Source organism: Oryctolagus cuniculus, chromosome 3, assembly GCF_051225735.1.
Source record: "Oryctolagus cuniculus isolate XC-2025 breed Fujian yellow rabbit chromosome 3, ASM5122573v1, whole genome shotgun sequence".
Lineage (NCBI taxonomy): Eukaryota > Metazoa > Chordata > Mammalia > Lagomorpha > Leporidae > Oryctolagus > Oryctolagus cuniculus.
The window spans coordinates 122,677,105-122,699,937 of record NC_142869.1 but is presented as its reverse complement, the minus strand read 5'-3'; the positions used below and the strand labels follow the sequence as shown (position 1 = coordinate 122,699,937).

Here is a 22,833-nt window from a genome sequence, read left to right as displayed (position 1 = left end):
CCAGCCTTAAACGTACTCCCAAGCTTGAATCTGGTCATTCCACTTGTGGAAGTACAAACGAAGGGGAAAATAGGAAACGCTGGTATTCACGCACATACAGATATCAGAGCACTATTTGCAAAATGCAACAACCAAATCATTAAGATGAACTAAAGAGCTTTTCCATTTTAAGCAGGAAAACAGACGCGACATAATATTTGGGGGTGGGGGCGACCATAGTCCTGTTTTGGACAACTGTCAAGGAAACAGCGATGAGGAGCAGCCCAGGGGCCTGGCATTTGGCCTGGCACCCAGCATCGGTGTGCATGGGTTGCACATTCAGCTCTGTTCCCAACTCTAGCTTCCTTCCAATGAGGAAACTGAGAGGCAGCAGGGGATGAGCCAAGTGACTGGGTTCCTGCCACATACATACACACACACACACACACACACACACACGGAGTGGAGGCGACCTGGACAGAGTTCCTGGCTCCTGGCTTCCACCAGGAGCCACTGCAGGCATCCGGGGAGTGAATCAGCAGGCAGGAGTTCTCCCTGTCTTTCTGCATTTCAAATATACAAGTAAATATTGTTTTTTTATTTTTTAAAAAAATTTTAAAGATTTTATTTATCTATTTGAGAGGTAGAGTTACGTATAGTGAGAGGGAAAGAGGGAGATAAAGGTCTTCCATCCACTGGTTCATTCCCAGATTGGCCGCAACATCTAGAGTTGTGCTGATCCAAAGCCAGGAATCAGGAGCTTCTTGTGGGTCTCCCATGTGGGTGCAGGAGCCCAAGAACTTGGACCATCTTCTCCTGCTTTCTCAGGCCACAGCAGAGAACTGGATTGGAAGCAGAGCAGCAGTGACCAGAACCAGCGCCCATATGGGATGATGGCGTGCGGGCAGGGGGCGGACAGGGGATTAACCTACTGTAGCACAGCGCTGACCCCAAATATTGTTTTTTAAACAAAGAAAAGCACAAAAAGGTCAGACATCAGACATGAAAAGTCCCCCGCCCCCGGCTGGGATTTCAAACCAGGTGGCCTGGTCTCAAGCGCCTCCTGCTCCTGTGGAAAGGCGAGGCGGGGATGGGGTTCTCCAATTTGAGTAACTACAGGCTCAGAAGTCAGGTCCAGGTTTTAACCAAGCAGAGTGAATTCTCCACAAACTCCAGTGTGTCTGGCTTTGTCTGACAGTCCTACTTCTTTTTTCCCTATAATAATATTTCCCTACCAAGCGGGACCAGAGCTGGTCTGTCCCTCATTTCATAGCCTTGCCGGGCAGGCCCCCTAGCCGGGCCATCCGCGGAGAAGTATTTAGGAGCACAAGGTTGGGGGGGACTTCTCAACCACAGGCTCTGTATCTGGCAGTCGCAGATGGAAACCGAAACAGCGAGAAAAGCCGCCGGAGAGTTGGAGCACCGCGGAGTTCAGAAGTGGGCGGGTGTGTGTGTTTAAAAAAAAAAAAAAAAAAAAGGGTGGAAACCCCACCAAGCCAAGTCTGCAGAAAAAACAAATGAAGTGTGCCTATCTCCGGCCTGGAGCCCCTCCCCTCGGCCCGCGCCCGGGGACCGTGACCCAGCTCCGCGCCCTCCTGGCCGCCGAGGGTCCGGAGCCCGCGCGCGCGCGCGACCCTCGCCGCCCGCCGCTGCGCCCGGGGCCGGCGCCCGCGACCCGTCAGCGATGAGCAGCGGCAACGACACCTCGCAGCTCCCGCCCAACGGTGAGTACCCGCTCTGGGCAGGGGCCTCTTCGGGGGCCCACAGCGGGCCGCGCCGAAGAGACCCTGACGCTTTGCCTGGCGCTGGGCGGGTTGAACCAGGAGCCTGAGTGCAGCCCCCAAGCCAGCATGGAGCCCGCCCGGCGTCCGGACCCGACGCGCGAGGTCTGCGCGCTGCGAAGCCTGGGGAGGCCGCCGGACACCCGCCTCCCGTTCAATCCCGCGCGCGCGCGCGCGCGGTCGCGACCGCGGCTCGCTTTCTCTTTCTTGGTGCGGGAAACTTCTGGCCAGAGCTCGTCTCCGGCAGCGTTCGGCCACGCAGCCTACAGAGGCTACGGAGAAGTTGCCTTCTCTGCTGGCGGGTGTAGGGCAGGGCCCTGGGTCTGCTCCAAGCCCGCGGGGATGGCCCTCCAGGGCGCCTAGGGTGCCCCACGAGGTGCAGGACCCCCCGCTGGCTTCGGCCCTTGATGGGCTTGTACCTCCCTAGCTACCTGATTTCTTTCTTTGTAGAGCCAGCACTTGCTTTCTTGCGGGCAGGAAATCGTACGCTTTGAGATTCTTGGTAGATGGTCAGAAACATGGCAGGACTGTCCCCACCCTCCCTCTCCTCCTCCTCCTCCTTCTCTGCTGTTGGGCTTTAAAAGGTCCAAAAGAAAATATTATTTTACTTTTTTCAGATGGATGTTTCTCCCTTTCATCTCCCACCCTGGCTGGGGCCATTCTTTAGGGTCTGTTGGAGAGGAGATGCTGCAAGTCCTATAGTATGTTGACCTTAAATAATTAATAGGATAATGAAATGAGGGTGGGAGCAGCAGACGCTTTGGGAAGTTTTGAAGTTGTAGTGGCAGAGAGGACCGGCCCTGGCCAAGCTTGAGCACTGGTGAGCAAGGCTGACTTGGGACGGCAGGTGAGTGCAGTGCCCCTGCGTATGCATGCAACAGTGCAACAGTTCGTGCACTTCCCTGAGTCAGCCAAGTGTGCACAGGGCAAGGGCTCAGGGCTCGGCGTCCGTCCTCAAAGCATCTGTGACAGTTACTAAACAGGGGCCTGAAGACAGTCTCTGTGCTCGTTTCAACATCTGCAAAAATGGAAGTCTAGTCGGGCTGTGAGAATGAAATGTGGCTCAGAGACAGACATGCAGGGTGTTCAATACACAGCAGGCGCCTCTGTGTTCATTCCCCAGGGGACTGCGGGTCCCTGAGTTCATGTGTGTTTACATGTGTGTCTGACTCCAGCTCAGGGATCTGTGTGCCTGTGTGGCAGGGCCAGGTCAAGAGACAGAAGGCACTGAGGAAGTGCAGGCTTCGTCTTTCCGGTGTCTGGAAAGCCTGGCCCACGCCCCAAGCAGACCTTGGCCCAGGACCGCAGGCACCTCCCTTCGGCAGTGGCGAGGATGCAGCCCTTGCTTGCACATCATCCCAGATCCCCCTTCCGATGTGATTTACGGCAGGAGCGGGAGAACAGCGGTGGGGGTGGGGGTGGCCCTCCTTGTGTTAGCTGTGGCAGGATGTGTCTACATCCTGTCTCAGTGTGTTTACACAGCTTCTGCTCTGAACCAGACGTTAGCATGGAGAGGACCCGCTTCTGGGGGCTGGGGCCGCCCTGGCCAGCCAGCACTCCCTGCTCCCAGGTCTGAGCACCACGGTGACTGCCAGTGAGTCATGAATGGCCCTCCATGGCTGTACCCTTGGATGCAAGGGGTCAAGTGTCCACGAGGAGATGGCCAGGTTGGGCAGCTTTATATAGAATCTGCTGCCTCTGGCAGAAGCTGCGAGAGGGGGTTGCATTCAGTGCCAAATGAAATTCCATCTCAGCGGTTGCTCAATCTCTCCCAGATACCGGTGGCGGTGGGAGTCACATGGAGCTGGCACAGTCAGCAGCTGGAGCTTTCCAAGGGAATCTAAGGTGGGGCAAGTGTTTCCGGGGACTTGCAAAGCATCCTGGGAAGCAGAGGGTGTGGGGTCGGAGACGATCTGTGTTTGCAGCTGGAAGGCATAAACACTTCTACAGTGGGTAGGAAGGGCCCCCAGCAGCCCAGGGAGATTGAGGAAGCCAAGCCAGCTTGCCTCTGAGTGGCAGATACTCAGAAACTTCATGGAAAATGTACATGAAAAACATTGCATGGATTTCAATTATCTTGCACCAAAATAAACATCTTTTTATATAAGTAAAAGGATTTTTTTAAAAGATTTATTTATTTATTTGAAAGACAGGGTTAGAGAGACCATCCATCTGCTAATTCACTCCCCAAATGGCTGCAATGGCCAGAGCTAGGCTGACCCAAAGGCAGGAGCCTGGAGCTTCTTCTGGGGAGATCCAAGCACTTGGGCATTCCGCTGCTCTCTCAGGTGCTTTAACTGGGAGCTGGATCAAAAGAGGAGCATCTTGGACTTGAACTGGCACCCAGATGGGATGCCAGTGTTGCAGATAGCAGCTTTACCTGGTACATCACAGTGTTGGTCCCAGGACTGATTGATTTGAAAGAGAGAGAGAGAGAGAGAGAGAGAGAGAGAGAGAGAGAGAGAAAATCTTCCATCTACTGGCTTACTTCCCCAAATGGCTGCAATGGCCAGGCCAAAGCCAGGCTCCATCCAGGCCTTCCTGGGAGGCAGAGCTCTAAGTTCTCTGGCCATCCTCTGCTACTTTCCAGGTGCATCAGCAGGGAGCTGGATGGGAAGTGGAGCACCTTGGATTCCAACTGGCGCAGTGATATGGAAGGTGTAACTCACCACACCTCAATAGCGGTCCCTAGAATACATCTTAAAGACTATACCTTGTCAACATAGCTGTACTGACTAGTTATTCTCATGTCTGCAGAGTCTGAATTAGGCGGAACATTTGAATGAACGCTTTTGTGCGATTCCCATCAGCCCCTCCTCTGCAGCAGGGGGCATGGCCCAAGGTCCCATGGCCAGTTAGTGACGGCTTTGGAGCCAGGCCTGGGTTTGATTCCCTCTGCGGCATCTGCCAGCTTTGGGGGAGACGCAGATGCCTCAGAGCCTCTGTCTCCCCATCTGTCAGTGGCAATAAGTTGAGCTACTGTGCCTCAGCCACATTAGTGGGCCACACGCCCAGTGCGAACTGATCAGGGAAGCGTGGCCTGTGGGTGCGGTAGGCTCAGGAGGGAACCTATGCACACCTGCTGTTGTTTTGTTTTTCGCTATGCAGCAGCAGCAACGTTCATCCTTCTTGGGGGCGGGCCTGGGCCCCTCCTCCATCCTAGTGAGAGGGACTGTTGTGCACCTGTTGGTGGCTGCAGAGGAGAGCCTTGGAAGGGCAGGGGGAGCTGCTGGGCGGGCCAGGCAGAGAGGAGCACGGGAGAAGCACACAGTAGCAGGATGCACTGCTGGACTGCATAGGCACGGGCACTGGGAACCTGCCAGCCATGCCACAGATCCCCAGCTATGCTTGTGGTCCAACCCACTCCCACCACAGCCCACTGGGGCTCTCTTTTGTATGATCAGGACTGCCCTACTCTGGGCTGCCTCCCTTCACCCTGCCTTGGCCAGCAGGCTGGGCTCCTCCTGCACCCCTCCCCCAAGCCTGCTTGACTGTCTGGCTTCACCTCTCACAGCTGTCCGGGTCAGGCTTTTGGGGTAACTACCCCTCCCCCCGCCACCTAACACACACACCTGCTTGTCTGTCAAGGCCTCCTTTACATAATCCCACACCACAGAAGATTCCCCCAAACCCAGAAGAACCACCCTCCGTGGCCCAGGGGCACTGGGCAGCCGTGATGGGTCCCGGGTCCCAGAATTCTGTAACCCCCACCTAGTTGCTCCCAGGCACCCTGCATGGAGAGGTGCTGAGCCAGCCACAATGACATGAATGGGGGATGATTGCACAGGTGACCTCGATAGCAGGGCTGCTGTGGTTCCAGCACCAAAAGCCCGCCCCTTTGGGCCACAGTCCGTTTGAGAACTCACAGTGAGCAGCTCCTAGGCTGGAACTTGGCATCTACTTGGAAGCCAGGAAATAATAAGCTGAAATGGGCAGAAAATCAAGCCAGAGCTGATAGGCCCCGGAATTTACTCCCAGGCCTTCACTGAGTCCTATTTCATGCCGGCTCCCGGTCTCTAGTCCCTGCCCCCACCCTCCCACCACCACCTCCCTCTCTTCTCAGCCTGGGCTTTCCTTCAGATCATTGTATAGTCTGACCTTCTGAGAGAAGGCTGGCTCCTACCCTTGCCTATTATAAATTTTAATTTCTGTACATTCTTCTAGAACAATCTTTGAGCACAAGACCTTAGCAGAGAGTGATAGGAGTTCATTCTCCACCCCCCGCCCCCGAGAGGGGTCGAGCCCAGCCCACTGACACCGGATGCCATCCAGGGCAGGGTAGAGGTAGGAGAGGGCCTTCCAGGACCCCTCCACATGCCTGCCGGGCTGCCAGGCAGCCTGGTGGTTACTGCCACTTGCTGTGGCTTCACAGTGAAACCCTGGGCCCTAGAGGAGTGTGCTTGCTCATCGGCCTGGCTCCAAGGCCCCTGCCTTATCTCCCACCCAGACATCTTCAGATCCTCATCCTCCCATTCATAACTCTGTTTAAAGGCACATCCTTTTATTTATTTGAAAGAGCAGCAGAGAGAGGGAAAAACAGTGAGGTCTTCCATCCACTGGTTCATTCCCCAAATGCCCGCAATAGTCAGGTTAGGGCCAGGCTGGAGGCAGGAGCCACAAGCTCCACCCAGGTCTCCCACATGGGTGGCAGAAATTCAAGTCCTTGGGCCATCTTCTGTTGCTTTCCCAGGGGCATTAGCAGGGAGCTGGATCGGAAACAGAGAATCCGGGGCTCCACCCGGCACTCTGATGTGGGATGCCAATGCTGCAAGCCAGGACATCTACCTTGCCACTACAGTGCCAACCCCCCATTCATAACTCCTGACAGCTGTTTGTGATACTATCACTTGTGTCTGATCATCCCACAAACTGCTTCCATGTTAAAGCCACACACCGCTCCTCTTATTGCCAGACTGTCATGGTCACCTACAGTTTGGAGCTCAGCAGGCAAACCACTGGCCCCTTTCCAGAACACTGAGGGAGGGAAACTTCCTTTTCAGGGCCCTTGTGTAGGATGAGCCCTGGGCAAGGCTGCCCCAGTTATCTTCCTGCACCCCTGGCACACCCTAACACAGCTCCTTATCTCTGCTCTGCACGGGATGGCATGGATGGACACATCTCGTATAGAGAGCTGCCCCCTAGAGCCCTCATACCTCCTGCTGCTGCGTGCAGAGTGCATGTTTATGAGTGGCTGGAGTAGGGGCTTCAGCTGACTCCAGGTTCCAGCATGGCCACTCCTCCTCAAGGAATAGAGAATTGAGAATCTTCTCATTTTATCAGTAGCCGTCGCATGCACGTATCCTTAGTAGTGTTAAGGGGGAGATACTTGTGGTTTGCTGAGTTCAAACCAATGGGACAATCCTGCCTGTGTGCCTTGTGCACTGGGCCCCACCAGTGACAACTCCTGGATTCACCAGGCAGCAGAGTCCACTGGCTGGGAATCGTCTTCCACTCAGGACGCTGCTGCCCAATGCTCTCAACGAAACCTACACACATCCCTGAGCCAAGCTAGAGGCCAAGGTCAGGTTCCCCTCCTGGATTTTTTGAAAATCCTTTTAGTTCAAACTTTGCATCAATTTGCTTGTTGCAAACCTTCGTCATACCAGCTCCAAGTGATATTTGGAGTCTAGAGGTTTGGTTTAGAATCCAGACCTACCATTCGCTGGTTGTGACCTTAGGTGATTTCCCTGGCCTCGCTGTGTCACAGTTCATGGTCCAGGACAGGGCTGGCTTCGCGGGTGTGAGACCAGTGCCCAGCAGACCCGTCACTGCTTTGGTTTCCTGCTGTGCTGCCCCGTCTTCAGATCCTTCATTTTTGAACAAGAGCCTCAAGAGTTTTCATCTCACATGGAGACCCCCAAAGTTGATGACCAGCCTGATGCCTGTAAATGGGGCTACCAATAGTTGCTGCCTAGGGTTTGCTCTGATACTAGGTGCCTTCCCTGGATGACATACCTGGCACAGGGCTCAGTACACATCCCTCACTAAGCTTCATCACTGCCTGGTTCAGGCACACTGCTCAGCTTCTTCCTCATCTCAGCCTTGCCTCTGCTTGCCCCTCTAGCACTAAAATCACACCCAAGGACAGGAGCCAATGTGCCCAGGGCAAGGCCCTCTGCCCAGCACAGGTGCTTCCTCCCCCATGGCTCTGGTGAGCTGGCCGGTGATCACCTCCTCCCACACTGCTCTTTCATGTGTGCATCAAAGCTGTGGGCTGGGTATGCAGGCCGGCAGCCTGCTCCCACACCAGCTGTGCAACTTGGAGCAAACTTCTAACCCTCTGAACCTCAGTCTCTTCACATGTTACACTATGGAGGGACTCAGGGTCCCCTGCCTCATCTGGTGCTTAACTGCAGGAGTTGTGGCTGCCTTGTTCTAAAAGTGGGGTCTTTAAAAACATCCATGAATAATGGGTGAGTGAGTGGATGGATAGATGGATGGATGGGATGGATGGGGGAAGATGGATAGATGGGTGGATGAATGGTGGATGGTGTGAAAATTCAGCCAGGATAGACAGGGCTGTCTACACAGCATGCCCACAGCCCCAGTGTCTGCTACACTCTCATCCCCTTGCTGTCTCTGTGCACTGCTCCTCACACACCTTGTGTGCTGTGCAGGTCCCTGTCCACACCCTGACCCTGACTCACTCTCCCTTTCTCTGTCTTCTTGCACCTGTCATTCTATTCGTCTACGCTTGCCTTTGAACAGCTCACACCCCGGACTCTCTGGGCTACTCCTTAAGGCTTTATCCCCTCTCCCTGGGGAGGACTCATTTCCAGCCCATACTCTGGGCCCCAAACACCTGCCAGAGTAGCAGACCTTACCTCTTTGGGTCATGCCTTGAGACTGGTGTTGTCCTTTAAATCACCTCTCTTGAACTTCTGGAAAAACTTCTTATTTTAGTAAAGTTAAATTTCAGTTAGAGTGGAAAATCCAGAGTATTCCCCTTTTTTTTTAATTCACAATCTTTGCTTTCTCTGACCTGGGCCGGTTCACCCCTTCTTAGGCAACCTGGTGGTCCCCCGCTCCCAGAAGGTCACCATATTGAAGCTGAACTTAGTGCGGACACCCGATCAGCATAGCGCACGACAGCCCAGAACTCTTGGACTCAAGGGATCATCCGGCCTCAGCCTCCCGAGTAGCTGGGACTACAGGCGCGCACCACCCACTACCACGCCTGGATCACAACCTTTGCTTTCTCACAAACGCTACTTTATTCTGGCCCCTCCCCATCTTGGGGCGACTCGGAGTAGTCAGACGCAGGCTTTATGCCACGTAACTTGTCTCAGTTCACCCTCAGGCAGCCCGGGGAGGTATTTTTATCTGCCCTTTGCATGTGATGCTGCCGAAACCAGACTAGATGTGACTTCCAGAGGATCCCTGTGGGCCCCTCATGCCCCCTTTCTCCCCGCCCACCAACCACAGAGTTAATAAGGGGCATCCCAAGCAGGTCCATCTGCCAGGCTCAGAGCCCCAGTGCTGTGAGAAGCCCACAAATATGCCTTGGTTTCTCTTCCTATCAGAAGGAAGAAAATGAACCTTTAAGGTCAACAAATGCATTTGTCTGTATTCCAATGCAATCATACGATCTAAGATTTATTTATTTTATTTACTTGGAGTATAGAGTGATGGGAGCAGTGAGAGAGGGAGGGAGGGAGGGAGGGAGGAAGGAAGGGAGAAAAAGAGAAAGAGAGAGAGAGAGAGAAAGACTGATTTTCTCCATCCACTGGTTTACTCCCCAAATGCCTGTTACAGCCAGGACTAGACCAGGCCAAAGCCAGGGGTCAAGAACTCCATCTGGGTTTCCCATGTAGATGATCAGAAATCAACCACATGAGCCATTGCCTGCTGCTTCCCAGGGTGTGCATTTGCAAGAAGATGGAATGGAGAGAGGAGGCAGGACTCAAACCCAAGCATTTCCATATGGGATGTGGACAGCCCAAAGGGTGGCTTAACAGTGGAGCCAAACATCCACCCCAAAATACAATTGATATTTGAGAGGAGGAGCTCATAAAACCACAGCAACTGGGCCCACAGAAGTCACACTGGCCCTGGCCCAGGCCAGCTGAGGTTGAGGGTCCGTCCCCCCATAACCAGCTCTGTCCCTGGCTCCCAGCGCTCTGAGCCTTCTCTGCATGGCAGCCCTGCTTCCCTCGCCGTCCTGCACAGAGCCAGAAGGAAATTCTTGGGAGACCCAGACAGAGATTTCGCTCTCACTCTCCTCTCCCCTCTCATGTTTTCTATCTCTGTCCCTCTTCGTCTTCCTCTTAACTCTTCTGGCCTTTTAAGCCGTGAAATAAGGACCTAATAGAAGTATACATCTTCTTTGCTCTGTTGCATTACCCTAGAAACATCTCATGCAGGCACAAGACAAGAGGAAGGATGGAGAAAAGGGGTGACTTGGAGATAAAGCAAGTAACAACTGAAAGACTGTGAGCTCTGAGCAGATAAAGATGAGGGACATCAGTGTTAAGGGTCCCCCAAGTGTGGAGCCCAAGAGGGTGTTGGGACACTTTCAAGGTTGCACTGATCACTCCCTACTGCTGTACAAAAGGACGGGCAGTGGACAGCACGTAGCAAAGGCCACTCTGTTCCACTCTGTACCCAGCCAGAAGGTAGGTATAAGTACACACACACACACTCAAATACATACACATGTGCACATATATATGCACACAAATATACATACACATAAGCACACACATATACAAATATACATACACACATGTACATATACATACACACATATATACATGCACATGTATAATGCACAAATGGTACACACATGCTCATACATGTGCACACCTGTACATATAAGCACACGTGTACACATACACAAAGCACACATATACATACATATGCATGCATGCATAAGCATACATACACATATGCACATATACATGCATATACACACACATACAATCCTGAAGAGGTTCCACGGCTGCAAGTATTAATTCCAGTAAATACAAAATGGACACTGAAAGGCCGGCGCCGCGGCTCAATAGGCCAATCCTCCACCTGCGGTGCAGCTCCCGGGGTTCTAGTCCCGGTTGGGGCGCTGGATTCTGTCCCAGTTGCTCCTCTTCCAGTCCAGCTCTGCTGTGGCCCGGGAGTGCAGTGGAGGATGGCCCAAGTGCTTGGGCCCTGCACCTGCATGGGAGACCGGGAGGAAGCACCTGGCTCCTGGCTTCAGATTGGTGCAGTGCGCCGGCCGTGGTGGCCATTTGGGGGGTGAATCAACGGAAGGAAGACCTTTCTCTCTGTCTCTCTCTCTCACTGTCTAACTCTGCCTGTCAAAAACAAATGGACACTGAAGTCCAACGCAGTGGTGTCCTCAGGCCCTTGCTGCTTGTCGGTGACACTGCAGCCCAGAGGCCTACTGTGTCTCCCTCTAGTGCTGCCGTGCTGGGAGGGGGCTGTCAGGGCCCTGGTCTTTCTGCTGCACTCCATGCAGTCCCAAGATCTCTCCCCACCTTCGAAGAAAAGGCCTTTCTTTGTCTGCCTCATCCTAGACCATTTGTGGTCCCACCACCCTCCGGGGCGGCACCCACCTGGTGGCTGAGCAGCTGCTGATGCAACCTTCCCAAGGCTGCACAAGGGCCAGCTTGTGGCTGTGGGAGTCCTGCCAGCCCAGGCAACCCACTATCCCCACCACCAAGGAAGCAGTGGGCAGCTGCCTGTCAGGGTCACTACAAGGACACCAAGAAACAAGAATGCCCCCACCAGCTGCTGGAATGCCTCCACCCCAGAACCACCCCTGAGCTGGCAGCTTTGTCTTGTGTTGAAACACAGCAAGCCATGTGCCACCATGGCCGTCCCATGCTTGCATTTTGTGATGCTTTGTGCTGGGCATCTCCATGTCCGTCTCCTCTCTTTGTTCTGAAGGTTCCCTCCTTGCTGTTCCTCTTTCATGGGAAACTAAAGCAAAATGCAGAGAGGTCAAGTGACCTGGCAGAATTCACACAACCAGGTCGTAGGTGGGAGCTTCTGAATGAGCTGTTTGTGCCTCCGGAATGTCATTCACCAGCCTGCTAAGTGGGAGGAGCTGGAGCTGGAGCTGAGGGTCACGGGGGGGGGGGGGGGGGGACCTGTGGTGCTGGCCTCACATTCTCCTGTCCCTTCTCCCTCCCTCCCCTGCACACACATGCAGAAATGTACACATACACATTCATTCCCTCACAGCTCCTCCTTACAGTCCTGAGCAACAGACAGGTGTCAGCCCTAGGCCTGAAGCAAAAGGGAACTCTCTGGAGAAGCTGGTTTGGCCTGAGATGAGACAGCGTTTGGCCCGTGGGTGTGAGTGACCTCCTGCAGAATTGCTACCGAGAGCACCTGTTGGCCATGGTCCTTAATGCGTTTTGCTTTCTTCTCTGTCCCGGGGTGGACACTAGGCCCCCCTTTCAGTGTGTGCCCCACTCCCCAGAGCCTTTTCTGTCTGTGATCTCACCCCGGGTCAGTGTGGGAATCAGATCCTCCCTGGCAAAGGAGTGGCATGCAGATTTAGAGTGCTCAGTATGTCTGTTCTTTATATTTTTGTTGGGTTCAGCATGGTCTCTCCCATGCCCTCCTCAGTTGAACCACTCCCCACCCCCCACACCCACACCAAGTCTATTAATAAAGACAGGAGCGGCGCCTTCCCTCTGCCAGGTGATCTGTGCCCACAGCCTTGGCCCAGCAGTAAATTCCTGGGTCAGTTTCAAGTCGTGACTCCTGCAGGCATCCCAGTTTGTTTTCAGCCTAGGACATGGTCCAGAACCCTTTCATAAATTGCAAGTCTACCCCTTGGGTGGCAGGTGCCATGGGCCCTGAGCCTTTAGCTTTAAGTTCACCTGCAGGGAACCTAGCCTGGAGCACCCACTATCCCATCAAGCACGTGCATTTTATTTATTTACTTATTTTTGTAGGAAAGGCAAGAGACACAGAAAGGAAAAGACAGAGACAGATCTCTCACCCACTGGTTCAGTCTTCCAAATGCCCACGACAGCCAAGGATGGGCCACGTTGAAGCCAGGAGCCCAGTATTCAATATGGGTCTCCCACACGAGTGGTAGGGACTTAAGTACTTGAGCCATCAGCTGTAGCTCCGCATGGTACGCATTAGCAGGAAGCTGGGATTGGAAGCAGAGCTGGGATTTGAGCCCATACACTTTGATATGGGAAGTAGGTGTCCTGAGTGTCTTAATCATCACAGTAACTTCCCATACATACATATTGATCTTATTTTATTTTTAAAAATGATTTATTTATTTATTTTGAAAATCAAAGTTACAGAGAACAAGCGGGGAAGAGAGAGGTCTTTCATCTGCAGGTTCACTCCCCAGACGGCCACAGCAGCCAACACTGGGCCAGGCCAAATCCAGGAGCCAGGAGCTTCTTCCAGATCTCCCACGTGGATGGCAGGAGCCCAAACACTTGGGTCATCTTCTGGCCATTATCAGGGAGCTAGATCAAAAATGGGGTAGCAGGGACATGAATGGGTACCCATATGAGATGCTAGCATTGCAGGCAATGGTTTTATCTGTAATGCCACAGTGCTGACCCCTACACATTGATTTTAATCAGATGAGACCTCACTGTGTGCAAGATGCTATATGGGGAAGACATACCCTGTCTTCAAAGGGTCTTCAGTCTCATTAGGGAGCATCAAAGAACAAAGCAAGTCAGAATGCTGTTGAGAGACATCCAACCCTACCTGGCTTACACACATGGGGCAGTGCCAGTGCCCTCATATCCCTGAACCTTCAAAAGGTGTGATTTCCCACCTGCCCCCAAAGCACACACACACACACATACAATGACATCACAACTACAAATATTTGTTGTAATTTTGTTTTTGATTATATTTGGGGGCAGTGACAATTCTATACAATTCTTAGATGATGCCCCAAATACAGAAGAGTTAAAAGGCCATCTGATCCAGGTGAGCAGGAAGTAAGAAGTTGGTGACCACATCCCAAGGTCCTTTGTAGTGCCCCCGCCCCCGATAGGTTTCCAAACTCCTGCCCTCCAGGGCCAGAGCATTTACCTGATGTCCAGTGACTGTTGCTGTCAGTAGCAGTCTTCTGAGGCTTGGATCTCAGAAGATGCTTGCTTATTAGAGATTTCCCCCACTTGAAGCTGTAAAGATGCTGTCCCTGGGGTTAAATGTTTACTTAGGGAGCGGTCACTTAGCCTAGTGGTTAAAACCCCTGCATCCCACATCTGCACACCTAGGTGTGAGTCCCAGCTCTAGCCCTGGCAGGCAGCAGTGATTGCTTTGACTCTGGCCCAGCTCTTACTTAGTCATTGCAAGTATTTAGGGAGTGCACCTGCAGATGGGAACGCTATCGCTCTCTCAAATTTAAAGGAAAAGCCTGGAGGCCAGCTTGGTGGAAGAGTGGGTTAAGCTGCTGCCTGGGATGCCAGCATCCCATTATGGGTACTGTTTCATGATCTGGTTGCTCCACTTTTGATCCATCTCCCTGCTAATGCTCCTGGGAAGGCAGTGGAGGATGGTCTGAGTCCTTGGACCCTTGCCACTCACATGGGAGACCCTGATAGAGCTCCTGGCTTCAGCGTGGCCCAGCCCTGGCCATTGCAGCCATATGGGGAGTGAACCAGCAGATGGAAGATATCTCTCTCCTCTCTACTCTCTCTCTCTCCTACCTCTCTCCCTTCTCTCTCTTTCTCACACACACACACACCCCACACACTCACTCTGCCTTTCAAATAAATAAAATAAAATCTTAAGAAAAAGTTTTCCTATAGCCAGACTATAAGATGCAACCATAGTTGCTTATCACATTCCATATTTATTCCACAGGAGGTGGTCTTTTCAAGTTTAGGAATGTTGTGCTCAAACTCTGTGAAGCAACTCTGAAAAGCTGGAGAAGAAACTGGGTAGGAATTCACATACACCAGTGTGCTCATCACCTTCTGCGTCCCTGGTTCCATCTTCACTGGAAAAACGTGGGGCCGTGGTGGGATCACCCTGTCACCCGTCCTCAAGAGTGAGGAGGAGACCCAGGGAAATCTTGTCCTTGGAGCATTGCAGCAGAGCATCCTGAGGCAGGGTACACAAAGACAAACAGTCCTTCCCGTGAGACGTTTCCTATCACACGATTTCAGGTTTCAGATGGGATTGCCTGCGGCTCAGATGGATCCTTCCCAGAAATCACTAAATGGGTATCTGGGTATTTTGTTGTTGTTGTTAAGAGAGTGTATTTCATGTTCCAATCTATTTATAAAAAAGGAATTTTTTTTCCTTTTTTTCAACTTTTATTTAATAAATATAAATTTCCAAAGTACAACTTTTGAATTATAGCGGCTTTTCCCCCCACAACCATCCCATCTCCCACTCCCTCTCCCATCCCATTCTTTTTTTTTTTTTTTTTTTTTTGACAGGCAGAGTGGACAGTGAGAGAGAGAGACAGAGAGAGAAAGGTCTTCCTTTGCCGTTGGTTCACCCTCCAATGGCTGCCGCTGCAGCCGGCGCACCGCGCTGATCCGATGGCAGGAGCCAGGATCCAGGTGCTTTTTCCTGGTCTCCCATGGGGTGCAGGGCCCAAGCACCTGGGCCATCCTCCACTGCACTCCCTGGCCATAGCAGAGAGCTGGCCTGGAAGAGGAGCAACCGGGACAGAATCCGGCGCCCCGACCGGGACTAGAACCTGGTGTGCCGGCGCCGCTAGGCAGAGGATTAGCCTATTGAGCCACGGCGCCAGCCTCCCATCCCATTCTTCATCAAGATTCATTTTCAATTATCTTTATATACAGAAGATCAACTTTATACTAAGTAAAGATTTCAACAGAATACATTCACACAGACACACAAAGTATAGAGTCCTGTTTGTTTGAGCAGTAGTTTTACCGTAATTCTCATAGTACAACACATTAAGGACAGAGATCCTACATGGGGAGTAGGTGCACAGTGACTCCTGTTGTTGATTTAACAATTGATACTCTTATTTATGACGTCAGTAATCTGGGTATTAAAAGGATAACTTCGAGTAATAGAACTCCCCTGAGGTCAGTTTAAACCTTTCCCTTTCTATATTAAATTGTGGTGGATTTCTACTCAACGAGGTATGGATTTGTCTTGTTGAACTGGCATCTGGGGCTTGAGACAAGTCTCCAGGGCTCACTGTTGGTGCCTGACAATGTCCCAAGTCTGGGGAACAGCTGAAGCAGAGAGAAGTTAGCAAGGATGGGAACTGGAAGGAACCGCGGCAGAGTGCAGGACCAGGCTGTGTGCAGGCTGGTGTGTTCTAGCAGCGTTTGTGGTTGGCTGACATCCTGTGTGGCAAGGTGGGTGCTGTGAGCAGCCTCCCTGGTTCGGGGCATGGGACACCATTGCCAGTAGCCTGACCCCTGCTCCCCCCCACACACCCCTGGGTGCAGGAAATGGGTAGTTTCCAGGGAAGAGAAAGTCGTCTTTCAGTGGGGGACTGAAAGGAAGTTGGTTCAATAGGCTGAGTGCTTTTATTTCTATCGGGCTTGGGCAATTAACCCCAGGGTCATTTCCGACTTAAGAATCCCAGAGTCTCTGAAAAGCTCTCTTGGAACATGCTGTTTTTATGCGGTTCATTGGAGTGAAATGGTGTTTGTCATTCACCGAGGAGACAAATAATGCAAGGGGACGTGAAGATTCGTCTCTGAGGACCTTGCGGTTGGAGGCGGATGGCATCCACGGTGTCCCTTTCATGGTCCGGATGCCCTGTGAGCCAGGGCTCCCGCTAAAGGGCACTGCTGAGCCTTGTTATTGTCCTTGCTATCGTCTGGAGGCTTTTGGTCTCTGCGTGACTCTGTCTTTCCTCCCTGTGTTCAGAGAAAAGCTACGTCGGAGGCTCTGCTCTCCTGGTGTCCCTGGCCACCTCTTGCTCTCCTTGGCTGCTGGGCTATGGAACAAGGGCAGGTGCATGGCTGGCCTCTCGCTGCCCTTCCTCCAGCCCCAGGAGCCCCTGTGGGGGTTGGTTCTCCAAGACGCTGCTCCCTTGCGCTCCGTGAGGGTGAAGGGCCCCCGTGTGGCCCACTTCACGATGTCTCCACGTGGGCCGGGAGCTGCCACTCAGGATCCTCGTGTTGCAGCTGGACGCTGCCCAGAGCTCCTCGGCCACCATCCACCAAGCCCTTAGTGTAGCCCGGCCGGAGCCACTTGTGCACCCATGTTTCTGGGACCATAGCACCTCTGGGGCTCAGGACATCCTGGAAAGACGCTCTGTGGCAGGACCTTGTCAACCTGTGCTCCAGCCAGAGGGGCACCCAGAGCCCAGTCACAGCCAGCACCAGGCACCCCAGCAGCTGTAAGTGCGACCACAGCACCAGCGAGTGAGGGTAGCCTTGGGGCATTAGTTCCCCTTGCTTTGTCCTCTGCTCCCTGTGTCCTATACTTTAAGCATGTTCAAGGATTGTGGGGAGCAACTCGGACTAGACTAAGTTACTGAAATTAAGACTTATTCGCCGGCGCCGCGGCTCACTAGGCTAATCCTCCGCCTAGCGGCGCCGGCACACCGGGTTCTAGTCCCGGTTGGGGCGCCGGATTCTGTCCCGGTTGCTCCTCTTCCAGGCCAGCTCTCTGCTGTGGCCAGGGAGTGCAGTGGAGGATGGCCCAGGTGCTTGGGCCCTGCACCCCATGGGAGACCAGGAAAAGCACCTGGCTCCTGGCTCCTGCCATCGGATCAGCGCGGTGCGCCGGCCGCGGCGGCCATTGGAGGGTGAACCAACGGCAAAAAGGAAGACCTTTCTCTCTGTCTCTCTCTCTCACTGTCCACTCTGCCTGTCAAAAAAAAAAAAAAAAAAAAAAAAAAAGACTTATTCTATGCATCTGCTCTCCCACAATATGGCGCTGGGAGAGGAGTAAACAACTTCTACACAGCTGCCTCCAGTTCGACCAATAACCTGCAGGAGCTGATCCTGCTCCTGATTGGAGGAGAGCAGCGTACTCGGCGTGTGGGTAGCAGAGTTGGGATTGGTGGAAGAGGACTATAAAGGAGGAGAGAGGCAACATGAACCAGGAACATCTAAAGGGAACATCCAGATAACATCTGAGCAGCCCCTGAGAGAGCCGGCCGGCGGTGTGCCGCTCCCCCGCGGAAGTGGGGAAAGTGGCAGGGGGAGCCGCCCTTCCACGGAGGTGGAAGGGATCGGCAGCCAACCCGGGTAGGACCAGCAGCAAACCCGGGAAGGGCCGAGCAGACGAAAGAACAGCACAGGGTCCTGTGTTGTTCCTCCGCGAATGGGGGAGCGACAAAGGATGATGTGAGACCTGGGGCAGGCAGACTCCCATCTGCAGGAGGAGCTGAGGCTTCAAGTGCCAGACCTGGGATAAAGACACAACACAGCCCCTCAGTATCACTGTGGCCCCGGGTGCCACAAATGAGCCATTGTGGTAAAAGCTCTGTGTGAGCTTGGGCACACCCTCATAACCGTCAACCCGAGAGGGCAGACACATACTCAGATGCAGGTCTGCGAACTAAGGCCCATGGGCCCAATCCTGCCTCTGCCTTTCTTTATAAATAAAATTTTACTGGGACACCACTGTGCCCATTTGTCTATCAGGGGTGGGGAACGTCTGGCCCATGGGCCATATAAGGCCTACAAAATTGATCTGGCTCAGCCAAGGCAGCTGCAGGTGGGGCTGGTAATTCAATAAATTTGCAGCAGGTTAATTTTTTTAAAGATATATTTATTTATTTGAAAGTCAGAGTTACACAGAGAGAGAAGGAGAGGCAGAGAGAGAGAGAAAGGTCTTCAATCCGCTGGCTCACTACCCAATTGGCCACAACAGACAGAGCTGCACCTATCTGAAGCCAGGAGCTAGGAGCTTCTTCCAGGTCTTCCAAGTGGGTGTGGGGGCCCAAAGACTTGGACCATCTTCTACTGCTTTCCTAGGCCATAGCAGAGAGCTGGATCAGAAGTGGAGCAGCCGGGACTCAAACTGGCACCCATATGGGATGCTGGCATTGAAGACCGAGGCTTTAACAGCTGTGCCACAGCGCCAGCCCCCAGCAGGCTAATTTCTAATTCACTAATTTTGTATGACCTATGAATGAGGTTATTAATACCCCCAAATGGCCCTGGGCAGGGGAAAAAAGTCCCTAGCCCTAGTAGCGCCCATGGCTGTTTTTGGCTGCGATGGGAAAGTGGAGTCACTGGCATGGAGACTTGGTGGTCCTCACAGCTGGAGCCCCTCTGAGTTTGTGCCTTCTTGGGGGACACCATTCCTGGGGGTCCCCAGCCACCCCTAGCCCTGAGTGTCCTGGGGTGTGTGGGAGTGGGGCAGAAGGAAGGTTCATTATCTACTGGCTGGTCCTTTATAAAACAAAGTTTGCCAACTGCTGACTTAAAGCAACAGGGGAGTCCGTAATGATGCACTTTCTAGGCTTAGAGCCCCCGTGGCCCCATGGCAGGGAAGCCACGGAAGAAAGGATGGACTGCATCCAAGGTCAGCCTCTATAGGGAGCACCTTGGTCGCCATTACCTGATCTGCTACTAGCCACACTGCTGGGGGTGCAGCCCTCCTATAGCCGCCCCTTCATCCTGCCACCTGTTACCCCTCTATCAACACAGGCACCCAGAGCTCTGCTGCAGCCCTGGGGGGAATCCTCACTTCCCCTGGACAGGTGCAGGAGGAAGAGCCGGGACAGGTACACAGAGTGTCAGACAGGCTCTTGGCCGTGCAACCAGGATCCAGCCAGCTCACTGTTGCATTTCAGCAGGAGGGGAGCGGCCTGTCCACATGGCAAGTGGCAGGCCAGGAGCATCACATGCTTCTCTGAGACCTGTCCCTTGCTCAGGGGGCTGCCACCTGATGTGGAGGTAGAGACCCAGGCGACCACATCAAACAAGGTTATAAAGTCATGGCTCCCAAGCCCAGTTGTGATCTCCCACATCTATGCTTGAGCTCTTTGCTCCTGCCAGCTGCACCTGCGAGCCTGTGTCTCTTGGATCACATTCCATGGGCACACATTGAGCACCAGCTGTGTGCCAGGCCCTGGGGCTGTGACTGCTGAGAAGCCGTCACCGTCCTCGAGGGGAGCTGACGTTCTGGTGGGGGTAGACAGATGGCCATGAGGCCCCCAGGTGGAGCGCCTAGTGAGGCAGATGGCATGTGGGGCTAGGGAAAACAGTGAAGCCAGGGAAGGCAACAGGGAAGGTGGAAGTCAGACCAGGAGAACTTTACTCAGGGAAGTGTTACTTGGGAAAGACCTTGCGGAAGTGAGAGAGCCATTCATGGTGTTATCCAAGAGGAGGCAGAGAGCACAGCAAGTGCAAAGGCCCTGAGGTAAGAGCAGGCCTGACCTGAACAAGGAGCCCCCAGCTGTGCGGAGAGCTGGAGAGCAAGGTGGGAAGAGGTAGCTATGAATGAAGTCAGACAGGTGAGATGGCAGGGGGAGGACAGCACCATCCCTCAGCACCTGCTGCAGAACCCGGAGCTCCCCCATCCACAAATCCTGCAGCCGTCAGGTCCCTGCTGGGGAGCTCACCACTGACAGACAGGACCTCAGCTGGCGGAGGGCTGGGAGCAAGGCCTGTGGTGGGGGCAGGGAAGGAGGAATAAAGGACCCTAAGAGTCCCGAAGTAGGGGATGGGGTAGGAGGGCATCCCGTCTCCATTTCCAAACAGCATGAGTTCTAGCTCTGTCTCACTCTTGCTCTGTCTCACACAGGCACACATGTACACACCTGTGCCCATACGTGCACACCCACACAAGCCAGCTTTCAGAGCTCATGTGACATTGCTGGAGGTCCCATCTGGAGAAAGCCTTTGCCCAGTCCCAGGGACCACAGTGCCCTGCAGAGCCTGAGCATGAGCACGGTGCGGGGGGCCCTGTCAGACCACAGAGCATGCAGGGCCCTGGGAGAGCAGGCCACGGGTGAGTGAGGACACCGAGCCAGCCCCAGCAGGTCCCCCGACGGCAGTCCCCTGCTGATGTGAGCCAGCCCAGAGACAGCACAGAGCAGTGATCACCTCCTCCTTCTTGGGGTGCAGCACCTGGCCCAGCAGCACATAGAGCAGGACAAGGGACAGAAGAGCAAGCAGGCTGTGGACAAGGGAGGCCTGAGATCACTGTTCCTGCATCCAGGCTGCCATGTTCCCCGGGCGAGGACGGCCTCTCACCACACTCAGCCTCCACGGTCTTACACCCCACCACACACACACACACACACACACACACACAGTGAGAGCCCATCCTAGTGTCTCTCCTCCTCTTCCCAAGACCAGAGAGGTGAAGCCGGCTGCCCAGCCTCTCCCCAGTCAAGTGCAGACCAGGATTCAGCCTCCTCAGTATCACCCCATCACTAGACTCGCATAGGAGGAGCAGCCCCAACTAGGAGGACTGCCGGGACGTCACCTTTCCCTTGGGACACTGCAGAGTAGAGGGGCTGAGGGGGGCCTTTGCATCCCCCAAGCACCCAGGAAGGGAGTGGATTATGCACCTGCTCGGAACACAGGGCTGAGCACCAGGGGCCGCTTGGTGGCCTGCATGCCCCCAAATGCATAGGGTTTGGAAAGACAGAACGTGAAGGTCCCAAGAGTACAACAGAGCAGCTCTGCTCCCAGCATCTCCCCAGCTGAGGACACCCCCAGGCTCAGCGGCAGGCAGGTAGCATGCCCTTCCCAGCCTCTCGGTGTGCTTCAGGTGCCGTAATGTTGAGGGGACAAATGCTAAATGCTTAAGCACTGCCTGCCCCCCCCATAACACACTCAAGGAGATGCAGATGGCACCACCTCTAGGATTTAAGTTCAGCTCTCACTGAGTTCCAGGCCCCAGGTAATGTAAGCAGTCTGTGTTTGTTTGTTTTCTAAGAAGGGGGTGTTTGGTGTGTGGTCCTGAGAAGGGCCATGGGGACTCTGTGTCTGGGTGGCACCAGCAGGTCAGGGGCTCTGAGTAGGCGGGGGCGCTCTGTTTCTTCAGGGGGCCTTTTCCCCTCCCTGTCTTCAACCTGTTGGAAATGAAGCCTCCACCCAGGCCTGTCCCACAGATAAGCCTCCTCAGTGGTGGCGGAAGCTTAGCCGGCCTCCTATCAGGCGTTAGCAGGGGACCTGGGGCCTGCACTGGGCTGCTGCCCCTGCTGGCACTGATAATGCGGGCAGGGCTTGCCCTCCCCCCGCCAACAGCCCCAGCTGCCGGCTCCCCCAGCATCCCACAGTCTCGCCTCTTGGAAGCAAGAGCAATGAGGAGCAATGAGGCCCAGACATTTCTTTTTGCCACCAGAGCAGGGCGGGCATCTGCTGGCCACAGGATCTGATTGAGAACACAGGGATGACTACCGGCGAGGAGGGCAGTGCATAGGAGCACCAGACAGGCCCGTGGGCTCCCCACGTGGCAGAGCCCACCCAGGATCCCCTTCGAGGAGCTGCTGCTGTTCCTGTTTCACTACTGAGTCTCAGAAAAGGAAGGTGTTCAAGTCTTTCCTCAAACGTGTCTGGGCCACATTGGAAGCCAGGCTTGCTGATGGCACAGGCGCAGGTGGCCTGCAGCCTTCCTGGGAGCTGGGACTGGTGGGGCTCATTGCCCGTCCCCCACACACACCCTGTCTACAGACAGCACATTCCACCTTCCCAACTTCATTTTGCTATCCCTGTTAAACCTGCTGCCTATCTGGTGAGAGCAGCAGACAAGGAACTGGCCATGTTTGGGCCACACTCATCCCAAAACATTTCTTCATGGTCTGGCTGAAATTCAAACTTAACTGCTTTTTATCTGGCAACCCTGGTAGGATGAGGCCTGGACACAGGTGCTTTTGAATGGTCCCAATGAGTCTGAAGTGCAGCCAGAGTGCAGAACCAGGAGCAAGGGCTGCTGCTATGAGTGAATCCACCATGAAGACTCACCTGCAGGGGGCCCCCAGTCCAAGTTCCAGCCGCAGAGCCTCCAGCTGGATGAAGCATTCTCAGTCTTTAGGAGGCACCCGGGGAAATCCTGACAGATTTTCTTCTTAGCCATCCCTCCATCCGTCTCCCAGATGCCTCCCACAGTGCTTAGAAATCCTCTCATGTGAGGCCAGCACTGTGGTGTAGCACGTTAAGGCGCCGTCTGTGGTGCTGGAATCCCATATGGGCTCTGGTTTGAGTCCCAGCTGCTCCACATC

General features: G+C 53.9%; 1 protein-coding gene and 1 long non-coding RNA gene across 3 annotated transcripts in view; one reads left to right on the top strand and one right to left on the bottom strand.

Annotated features, from left to right (window-relative positions):
- Positions 1 to 434: 434 nt before the first annotated feature.
- Positions 435 to 22,833, top strand: part of GYPC (glycophorin C (Gerbich blood group)) — a 36,914-nt gene continuing 14,515 nt past the window's right edge. Inside the window, exons 1-2 of one of the 2 annotated variants that reach the window (XM_089328408.1) lie at positions 435 to 561; positions 1,352 to 1,703. In XM_089328408.1, the coding sequence (XP_089184534.1) occupies positions 1,664 to 1,703 (40 nt within the window). In that variant the 5' untranslated portion in view covers positions 435 to 561; positions 1,352 to 1,663. The other variant, XM_051848073.3, reaches the window with a different exon arrangement.
- Positions 12,220 to 22,833, bottom strand: part of LOC149127490 (uncharacterized) — a 56,438-nt gene continuing 45,824 nt past the window's right edge. Inside the window, exon 4 of the long non-coding RNA XR_016230908.1 lies at positions 12,220 to 13,201. This is a non-coding gene — a long non-coding RNA (uncharacterized LOC149127490). The remainder of the gene's footprint in view (positions 13,202 to 22,833) is intronic.